Here is an 11,156-nt window from a genome sequence, read left to right on the forward strand (position 1 = left end):
AAATTGATGAATGTAAGTGGAAGGAATGAGTAAAGTGACAGTGTGAGAACAAAACTTATCGGTAAGGTCACCTTTCAAGAATGAGGGATATTTTGGATTTGCTACTTTGTAAGTACCATACTTACAAAGTAACTTTCCCTCAAACACAAATCTATGAGGAGTGCAATCCGATAGTTGAGTAATGCTAAGTTGCACTAGAGAGTTGCCCCCACCTACATAGTTTTCCTTTGATGGCAATATGGCATTGGCAATAGAAGGGAAGTTATGAGGTGGTGGTTGCAAATTTTGGGAATGATTAGGTCCATTGTAGGAGTTAACCTCATCATTTTCCTCTTTGCACAACACTTGTTTGCTTGCTGCAAGTACAAATGTGGAAGAAAGTAAGCTAATACACTATTTACAACAATATTATTTAACAATCATATTTCTTTGTGTTGCAATGTGATTGGAAATAGCATATTGTTTGAATGAAAAACACAATATCATGTACAAATTAAATCCATTAAGATCGAGAAGTTGAAACAATAATAGAAGCACTTATAAATTTCATGTGAATTATATTTCCAATGCTTCAAAAGATAACATATTTGCCAATAGTAAAATAATACAATGAAAGAAAGACCATGTACATATTTCGGACAAGGTACCTCTCACAAATGCCAAAATAGCCATGTCAAAATAATAGAGTATTAATCAATAATAATCACATCCTTCTTGCTTCTTTTGGAGGGCACTACTTTGGGTTCTTCGCTGTTATGTTTTTCATGCCTCTTACTATGTTCCACATGAGTTGTTATGGTAGATTTAAAGTTAACATACTTTGGGTTTTCACAAATAAATTTCTTCACTGGCACCCAAAAAAAAAACACAAATTAAAGAGTATTCATTAAGAAGTAAAAAGCAATTCTAGTTATGAGATCACCTTGAGCGTATGCCTCTTGTGCCACTTCGAGGAAAGAATGCTTCAATGAACGGCGTGGATTTTTCTTAATTGGAGAATTTTTCAGCAAATTCTCCTTTGGGGGCCTACTTGAGCTACCAAGGATAAAGGGTGTTGACCTTGGACTAGGCGGGGATGTTATTTTTTCGGCATACGAGCAAACAGAGGCAGTAGGGGTGCCTAGAGAAAATTACATTATTTAGTCATACTTGTCAAAAAGTAAGAAAGATTAAAAGGACGAAATAGAGAAAATAGGTTAAGTAAAATCAACCTATGTCTCACAGGACAACAAAACTCTCCACGGCTGTCACTGAAAAATTCGAATGAATCAACCATACACCTGCACACAAATTGAAACACATATTAACCTTCTTGCAAAAGAAAACAGAAAAGTTCAAACACACAATTGAAATGACGCATAAGCATCACAATGACTTCGAACCACGTCGAAGTTCACCATCCACCGCCACACAAACTGGCATAAGCCTGGAGCTTTGAATGCATGCAAGTTGAAGAGCCTCAATGTTGCAGAGGATGAAGGGCTCGTCGAAAATGGTAATGTTCACAGAGGCATGAAGGGAGACGCTCGACGTTGGCAGAGGTGTGAAGGAAAGTCATGAAGGGCTCGTCGGAAACAGAGGAATGAAGGGCTCCACACAAACGAACACATGCACAAAAGATGCTGCCACATGCGCCACCAACCACTCAATGCGCCGTCAGTTTGGCCAATGGGAGTCCATTTTAAAAAAATGTTTATTTTAAATCATAAAACAACAAATCACTCAATGCGCCGTCAATTTGGCCAATGGGAGCCCACTTTTAAAAAATGTTTATTTTAAATCATAAAACAACGAATTTTGGTTTTGCCAAAACGTAGCCATTGCTTAGGCTACCCAAGGGCAAGCTAAAGATGCACTTCCAAAAATTCAAGAAATGCCTAATTTTTGCTTTGCCAAAATTGCAAAGTTGCTAAGGAGCCTAGCACATGGGAAGAAATAGGATGGGAATGGGAAAAGGTGGTCCCAAGTGGTCCCATGCATATTTCTATCCTATTCCCATCCCACCATGTGCTAACAAAAAAAGAATTAAGGATGGGTTTAGGAGGAAGAGGACACATGGCATCATTTCATGTGTTTAAGAGGTGGGGACCTTGTGGGGACAAGGACACATGTCATCCTTCCATGTTTTTGAATCCCTAAAAAAGGGGAACCCATTCTGGCTGCCAGGGTCTAGAGGCCATGGTCCAGGATGGGAGAAAAAGTGGCTACTCCCATTCTAGACCACTTGGTGTAGGATGGGAGTAATGATGATAAAAATATTCCCATTCTAAACCCATGCTAGCCCCATCCATGTGCTAAGGCCCTAAGGATACCAAAAAGCATCTATAAAGCCCTAAGAAACCATCACAAACTATTCAGCTACATTTTGAGAACCATCACAAACTATAGTTTCCGCCACAAACTCAAAATGTTTGTCAACGACGAAGAGAAACCAACCATAAAAGAGCTTCAAAATTGCAATTGAACTTTAAAACTATTCCTTGAATCGAACACTCATCAATGCTATCACAAACTGTTCAGCGGCAAACTAACTCTGCAACGTTTCGTTCTCTTATGATCTCCTATGTTTTGCTCTTCGCAGAGTGGTTGGCCAATCAATCAAATTGCGAGATGGTTTCACAAGCTCCTTCATTTTTGGCTTCGTTGTTCACTGTGTCAAACCTTCTGATGCGCTGGCCACCCACTAACCCGTCGGAGACGACTCGTCTCTTGGTTGCAAACCTTCAACCCATACTTTCACAATGTCGGCATGCCCAGGGACCGGCTGTCTCTCTCTCTCTGTATTTGCCGCTGCCAGCCAGCGTGGTTCCTGACTACTGAAGCCAAGCCAGGGTATGATTTCTGGCCGCATGCCAACAAAATCAGTAGTTTGCTTTCATACGAGTTTCAACCGCTGTTATTGAACGTCTCTAATGGGTAAAAGATCTGGCGAGAAATGGTACTCCCCAACAGTCTGCCGGATCCTCTGACCGATGATTCTTTTTGACAATGTAAAAGCGTTTTCCGATGGCTCGCTACATTTTACATAGTGAATTTGTGTGGGAATCGAATTTTGGAAAAATTTTAGCAATATGGGAAATGAGGAGCCCTAGACAATGCACTGGCATTGTCTGGAAAACGTGCAGCTGTGGAATCACGTTATCAGAGCACATGCCAGGCAGGGAAAGGGACACAAGGCCTTGCGATGTTTTGAGCAGATGCAGCAGCAAGGAGTACTGCCAAACCGGATCACATTTATCTACCTACTTTCTGCAAATTGCAGCTCTGCTGCAAGCAAGCAGATGCATTCTCGCATCATGGTGGACAGTGTGCTTGGCTCAGATATGGTGTTGGGAACTGCAATTATTACCATGTATGGCAAATATGGTAACCTCAAGGATGCGAGGATAATGTTCGACAATATGCCTGAACGGAACCTGGTGTCATGGACTGCCATGATTGCAGTGTATTCTCAGCACAGGAATTGTAATGAGGCCCTTCATCTTTACAATAGATTACAGCAAGAAGGCTTTATGGGGGATAAGGTCACCTTTATCAGCCTCCTTGCTGCCTGTGCCAGCCAGGCAGCTTTGGCTGATGGCAAGCGAATGCATTCCTACGTTTTGCATGCAGGACTGGAGTCAGATGTTGTTGTCGGTACTTCCCTGGTCCACATGTATGGCAAGTGTGGCCGCTTGGATGTTGCTCACAAGGTACTCAACAAGATTTCTGAAAGGAATGTGGCTTCATGGACTGCTATGATTTCAGGGTATATTGATAATGGCAAGGGTAATGAAGCTCTCCAGGTATTTCATCAAATGAAGCTGGAATGTATTTTGCCAAACAAAGTTACCTTCGTCAGCATGCTTGCTTCCTGTGGTAGCCAGGAAGATTTATCTAATGGCAGGCGGATGCACACTTACATTTTGAGCAATGGACTCGAGCCAGATACAGTGGTTGGGAATGCGCTTGTCAACATGTATGGCAAATGTGGCTGCCTTCAGGAGGCATGGAGAATATTTGATGAGATGCCTGAGCGGGATGTGATCTCATGGAATGCTATGATTGCAGTATACACAAAGCATGGTTGTGGAAAAGAGGCTCTTGAACTTTTTAACATAATGCACTGGAATGGAGTTGTGCCAGACAAAGTTACCTTTCTTAGCATTTTTTCTGCATGTGCTAACAACGAAGTGTTAGCAGCAGGAGGGAGAATGCACAGTCACTTCATCTGCAGCGGCCTTGAGTCAGATGTTTTGGTGGGGAACACTCTTGTCAACATGTATGGCAAGTGTAGCAACTTGAAGGATGCAGTCAGTGTTTTTAATAGTATGCCTGAGAGAAACGTGGTCTCATGGACGGCCATGATTGCAGTGTTTAGTAATCATGGGCAAGGTGACAAGGCTCTTCAACTCCTTGATAAAATGCAGTCGGAAGGAATAGTTCCCAACAAGGTCACCTATGTCAACATTCTCACTGCTTGTGCTACCCAGGCAAAACTAGCCACAGGTGAAAGCATTCATGCCTGCATCTTTTATACTGGATTTCAGTCAGACATGATGATAGAAAATGCTCTCATTAGCACATATGGCAGTTGTCGCAGTCTAAATCAAGCCCGGAGAATTTTTGATGAAATGGTCACACGTGATGTGGTTTCTTGGAATGCCATAATGACTGTGTATACCCAGCATGGGCAGCACAAAGAGGCCTTCCAAGTCTTTTATCAAATGCGTCTAGAAGGTATCATTCTAGATGATGAAGTTGCTGTTAGCAGCCTTCTGGCTTCATGTACTAGCCATATAGCTCTTGCTGATGGCGAGCAGATTTATGCTGACATTCTAATCTGCGGGCTTGAGCAGAATGTCATCCTGTGTAATGCTCTTGTCACCATGTACGGAAACTGTGGCAGACTGGTGGATGCCAGGAGAATATTTGATAATATGCCAAAGCGAAGTATTTCTTCATGGAATGCCATGATTGCTGTGTATGATGAGCATGACCACAGCGATGAAGCCCTTCAACTTTTCAATTGGATGCAACAAGAAAGTTGCTTGCCAGACAAGATTACATTTGTCAGCGTTCTTTCTGCTTGTGCCACCCAGGCAGCTTTCGTTGAAGGCAAGCGGATTCACACTAGGATTATTGAGAACAGATTTCAGCAAGATGTCAATATAGGGACTGCCCTCATCAATATGTATGGCAAAAATGGAAGCTTAGACAATTCATGCAGTATATTTAACAAAATGCTCACCCGAAATGTTGTTTCATCCAGTGCCATAATTTCAGTTTATGCTGAGCATGGGCAGGGCAAGGAGGCCATTCAACTCTTTGACCAAATGGAGCAGGAAGGAGTTATGCCAGACGAAGTCACCTTCATTAGTACTCTTGTTGCATGCAGCCATGATGGTCTGATTGCTGAGGGTTGCCATTTCTTTATGTCTATGAAGCGAGATCATGGCATTTCACCCAGTGTAGATCATTATGTCTGTATGATAGACTTACTCGGGAGGGCAGGACAGTTGGAAGAGGCTGTACATCTGATCAATAGCATGCCATTTAAACCTCTAGCAGTGTCATTTATGGCATTACTGGGTGCTTGCCGATACAAGGTTGATATGGAGCGAGGCAAATATGCTGCAAAGCACATATTTGAGCTGGATTCAAAAGAAACTTCACCCTATGAAATGCTATCTAAAATCTATTCGGCAGCTGGCACACAATAAGGTCATTAGAGAGAGAGAGAGACAGAGAAGAATATATTATAGTCCTCGAGGGGCCGGAGACGGCCCATGGGACCCTTGCTCTTTTTGGAAGTGTAAGTGGTTTGTCGTTAGACAAGCTCCTCCCTTCATGGGAGGACTATTGTGCGGTCGCTTGTGCTACAAGATAGTCATGGTGCTTAAGAATCTTGGTGATGTAGATGCCCAGGGCAGCAAGGTGGGTATGTGAGAACAAGCTCACCAATTTGGTGCGTCCTAAAGTGGTGCTGAAATCTTTCCTTTGTGTGCATACTGTGGGCATGTTAAGAGGTTGTTTATAGAAAGACATCCAATCTTTTGGCAAGTGAGGCGCTAGGGATCTCAATGAGATTCACAAGCATTTGTGTGATGTAGGTAGTGCCCCTTGTTGAATCATTGGACTTCAGCAAGACTTGGATCAACATATAAGGCTAGATTAGTGGGGCCATCCATGAATCGTGTAGTTTTACTTAGCTAGCTAACTTTTGATACTGCATCTGCCACATGTTACTAATGCAACAATTCATGCATATGTTTTCCAAGACTTACTAGGCTCTAGGCAAAAACAAGTATATAGAATACAATGCAAAGAACAATAAATTTGCATACATGCTTCAATATACGAATACAAGAAGAATGTTTTTTTTGACATGCAAAATCATTTCAAAATTTTGACTTTTATGCTCAAATATACTGATTTGAGAAAAATACAAATTTGACATGTAGAATTTTTTTTTTTTTAACATGCGTGCTTCAATATATTAATAGGAGAAAATTATAAAATTTGACAAGCAATCCTTGTATCACAAATAAATAAATATTTAGATGAATAAAATTTTCTTAAAGATTTAACTAATTAGCATCAAATATTTATATGAAATTATGAAAGAAAGCTAAAGATATAAATTTTCATTAAAAAGTACATGAATAAAGCTTTTCTTTTTTTTATAATTGCATTAAAGATATGAAGTCTCTAAAATTTTTGCCATTTTGAAAGCATTAGAAATACATTTTCTATTTTAATGCAAATTCCACATATAATTTTGAACTACAAGCATACCAATGGCATTCCAAACTATAACCATGCAAAGTAAGGCCTAACTACAACCATGAGAAGACCTTATTTATTCACTACTACCATGCAACAATCGGAGCTACTATAAAGTACCAACATGCTATACTAACATGGCCCAACTAATATGCTATGAACTACTATTGAGCTACTAACATGTTGCACTAATCTTGTACTAACACGACTAACTAAAATGATGTATTAAACTAATGTACAATACTAAACTTATATGCTATACTAACACGGTGAACTAACATCCGATAAGCAAAAGCTTACTCGATGATACCATCGACCAAGATTATGCTTGGTTGTCTAACTACTAACTACCATCGAGCAAGATTTTGCTTGACTATCTAGCTACTAACTACCATTAAGCTAATACCTTATCATTGATCGAGTAAGCGCTCAATTGATGATATCATCGGGCAAGCTTTTTCTTGGTCAGCTAACTACCAAAAATCATGGAGTAGTTGGTCTATGATATGCTACAGCTCAGAGAGTGCTCAATCAATAACATCATTAACCAAGATCCCACTAGTTGATGATATCATCAATGAGCTACAAATGAAACAACAGCAATGGTTCACAATAGCTATTTGCATGAGAACATTCATAGATACCTAAAACTTGTTGTGTGAGATGGATTCATTCCCTTGACTTTTGTGAATTCAACTTGACTGCTTTAGTAGATGACAAATGTTGCCTCCTCCATAAGTTTTTACAAAGTTTTTTGAGTTTTCCAATCCCTAAAACTACACAATTTTTTACTTTTCCAATCCTAAAACTAAACACCATCCTGACTACTAAGAACTTAAGCATGACTTCTATAAGTTTCAATTGTAGGTTCTTTTGACTCTTCCACCCAATATTGTTTTGCTTCTAGGCATGTGAGAAACCAATACAGAGACTAATTTGATGTTTCAGCCAGATCATATTTGAATAAACTTCATGAATTTTTGTGGAAAGTTCTATTAGACGGTCTAATTTTAGCTCGATATCAGTTAATACACGCTACATAAATAACAATGTAAGGATTCTCAATAAATTAAGATCTCTTAGGAGTAAACATCTTTGTAGCCCTCAAACTCTTAGTCCTAGGAAGTCATACCTTCCAAGTAATCTATGTTATCTACAATATTCATAGTAGCAATATGCTTTATGTAGTCCATACTTATCATACTGCTTTCATCCATTTTCAAGGGCATGTTAGGTTCATAAAAAGACTTTGGAGATTTGAAACCTTTGGTTTTCGTAGTTTTCCTAAACCTTTCAAGGTTTGGCCTCAAGAACTACTTCTAGATCAATGCATCATATTTCTTGTGATTCATGGTGTACGTGTTGTCATGCAATTTCACCAGTATGCATCTTGGCTCCTATGAAACCTACTTCAGAGGCTAGAAAATCATACTTGGTTGACCTCTACTACCAATATTATGAGGTTATAAATTGAAAGATTGACATGTAAATGCTCTATGGGGCATATCTTTGCCCCACCACCCAAGGTGCTGACATTCGGCTAGAGGAACAAGGTTACAAAAATGGCGGTATCTTGGAGAATTTACAGGCCTACATTGAGAGTCAAGAACACTCCTAAGGATCACCTTGGGAAAAATAAATAGGCAAGGGAAAAGGAAAAGGAGATACAAGCAAGGGAGGCACAAAGACAACAAAGAAGTAAAGGAATTGAGATTGTGGAGTCATCGTAAAATTACCTTGGGAAATTTCGGAGTCATATGGAAGTTGTATTATTTTTCTTGCATTATGTCTCTTTGTCTATTATTCTCGAATAAAATTTTCAAAACATAAACACTATTGGAAAGCAAAGGGATGATCAAATGGCGAGTTGACGTCCATTTTCTTCTCTGGTTACATTTGTAGGTCCGCCAAAGGTAAGCAACATGCATCGAGAGTGAATCACATCCAAGGAGAAGGCTCATGAGCTTCCCTTCAAGACACTGCAAGCTTATACCCTTTTATTACTTTTCTATGATTGCTTCCATAGTTCCTCCAACTGAGCTTATAGCCTCCTTGAATTCAAACAAGCTCACAAGACATCTCCTTTGATTTTGATTAATTCACTCTTGATGTGCGTTGCTTATCCTTATGAATTTTGAACTTGAGAGATTTGTAGTTTGTCTTTCGGAGCTTGTAGATGAGGTTTGAGGTGACTATGACATGGTATGTACACAATCTCAGAAAAATCAAATGCATACTTTCCTACTATTAAACTAGACATTTCTTCTGGCTAGCTCAAACCTTTGTGTTATTTATAAAACAGAGACAATTTTTGTTTTTAACATGCAAAGGAGTCTTAGAACTCACTTATACCCCGAAGGGCCTTTTCTATCTTGGTTTTGCATCTTCTACTCAATAAAACTTTCATTCATCAAGGCACTTGTAAAGTAAAGAGCTTGCATGACCTATACACCACAAATGAGACTACGAGTATTTTGCAAGCTTTTGTTATCCCTTTTTGTCTAGTCTTTTCTTTTTATATTTTGTAAGACTTTGTAATTCCTTTTTGTCTCGATCCTTTTTTCTCTATTAGGTAGGGGTTGCTAACCTACAATGGAATCTTTGGATCACTTGCACACTACAGGCCCTTTTGGTTTTGGTTTTGCGGGTGTTTTAGGCAGACAAGGGTTGATAAGGCATTTTGTTAGCTCCTATTAGCCCGTTTTGTTTGGGTCTATTAATTTTCTATTAGATAAGGGTTACTAACATACAACAAAGTCTTCAAGCCCCCTTGCATGCTAGAGAATCTTTTCTTTTTGGTTTTGCAAGTGTTCCTTGAGCTAGTGTAGTCATATCATATAGCCTGTTTTTTGTGATTCTAGAATGGCACTCGTTGAACTGGAAAATGAAAATAGGGACAAACACTCATAGCTTTGTCCCAGTTTACATTTTCCACCTTTGTGAGAAGCACAGAAAACAAGCTATAGCATACACTAGATTGTTGTCTACTCGCTCATTGAGAGTAGTAATCATGGCAAGATTAACAAATAGAGACCCTACGTTGATCTCCATCTGTACAAATGGAGACAATACATTGGTCTCCTCTAAACGCTCTCTGCACAGGGGGAGTTTGCTAGGGATAGTAGTTTAAGCAAGTAGTTTAAAGAGGAAGATTGATTAGGGATTGGAGAAGATTAAAAGAGTGAGAGGGTGGTTAGGGGTGGAGAGGGAGAAGAATAGAGAGGGAGGAGGAATTAGAGGGGAGAGAGAGAGAGAGAGAGAGAGAGAGAGAGAGAGAGAGAAATTAGGGAAGAAGTTAAATTAGGGGTGGAGAAGGCAGATGAGAGAGAGAGAGAGAGAGAGAGAGAGAGAGAGGTGGGGGGGGGGGGTGGAAGAGTGGGAAAAATGGAAGGGGGAAATTAGAGAAACAAGTGGGGGTTAATTGTTTAGGGAGAAAAAATTAGGGGAAAAAAGGGGAATAGGCAAAACTTAGGGGAAGCAGGAGATGAAGGAATTTGAGAGGCATTAGGGAAAAAGAAGGGTAAATGGGAAAAAGAAGGAAAAGTAAGAGAAAATTAGAAAAAAGGGGGGGGAGTATAGGAAAGACAAGGAAGACGGGAAACTTAGTGAAATTATAGAAAATTTTAAAAATTAGGAAAATTAAGAATTAACTAGGAGAAAGTAGGAAATGAAGGAATTAAGGAGAATTAGGGAAAAATAAGGGTAAATGGGAATAATTAGAAAAAATTAAGAGAAAATTAGAGAAACGGGGTAATATAGGGGAAATTAGGAGAAAAATTAGGGAAAATCATGGGAAAAATTAGGGAAGGTTGGAGACAACAAGGGAAACATTAGGGAAAAGTAGACGAAAAAAGGGGAGAATTTGGTGGAGGAGGATAAAGGGAGAAATTTGAAAATTTAGCGAAAAGTAGGAAAGAAGGCAAATTTGGAAAATAAGGGAAACTTAAGAAACGATTAGTAAGAATTTATAAAATTAGGTGAAATATGAAGAAATAGGAAAAAAAAGGGAGAATTAGGAGATTAGGAAAATTAAGAAAATTAAAGAAAAAAGGGGGGGATATCAAAAAGTTAGGAGAAATTTTTAGGAAAAATTAGGCAAAAAAATATAGAGAAATAATTAGGCAAAATCAGGGGAAAGAGTCTTTTTCAATAAGCTAAAATTGTGTAAACGCAAAAGGAGTGAGAGGATTACATGTGTGTGTGTGTAGAAGACATTTACAACACCCCTTTCCATAGTGACGAGAAGACAATTTAGAGTAGGAATGAGAAATGTTATATAGATAAACTTTAAAATAAACATCCACTAAGAGTGAAGTAGCATCACTAGAGGGTGAAGCTATTAAAAAATAAAATGTGAGAAGTTCAGATTTGATAAGTCGTTGGCAGCATCA

The 11,156-nt window shown here is 39.2% G+C and overlaps 1 protein-coding gene across 1 annotated transcript; it reads left to right on the plus strand.

Moving 5' to 3' along the window:
- The first annotated feature begins 3,095 nt into the window (after positions 1-3,095).
- Positions 3,096-5,702, plus strand: LOC147895058 (pentatricopeptide repeat-containing protein At4g13650-like). Its single transcript, XM_087383402.1, has one exon. It carries the CDS (start codon positions 3,096-3,098, stop codon positions 5,700-5,702), a length of 2,607 nt encoding a protein of 868 aa, XP_087239528.1.
- Positions 5,703-11,156: the final 5,454 nt, after the last annotated feature.

The sequence above is a fragment of the Dipteris shenzhenensis genome, chromosome 13 (genome assembly GCF_047967505.1).
Source record: "Dipteris shenzhenensis isolate YYH24624 ecotype China chromosome 13, Dip_SZ_1.0, whole genome shotgun sequence".
NCBI classification, from domain to species: Eukaryota; Viridiplantae; Streptophyta; class Polypodiopsida; order Gleicheniales; family Dipteridaceae; genus Dipteris; species Dipteris shenzhenensis.

Bases quoted from the DNA above. Each gene is read 5' to 3' on its own strand.
- LOC147895058 (XM_087383402.1), top strand. From the start codon at position 3,096: ATGCACTGGCATTGTCTGGAAAACGTGCAGCTGTGGAATCACGTTATC.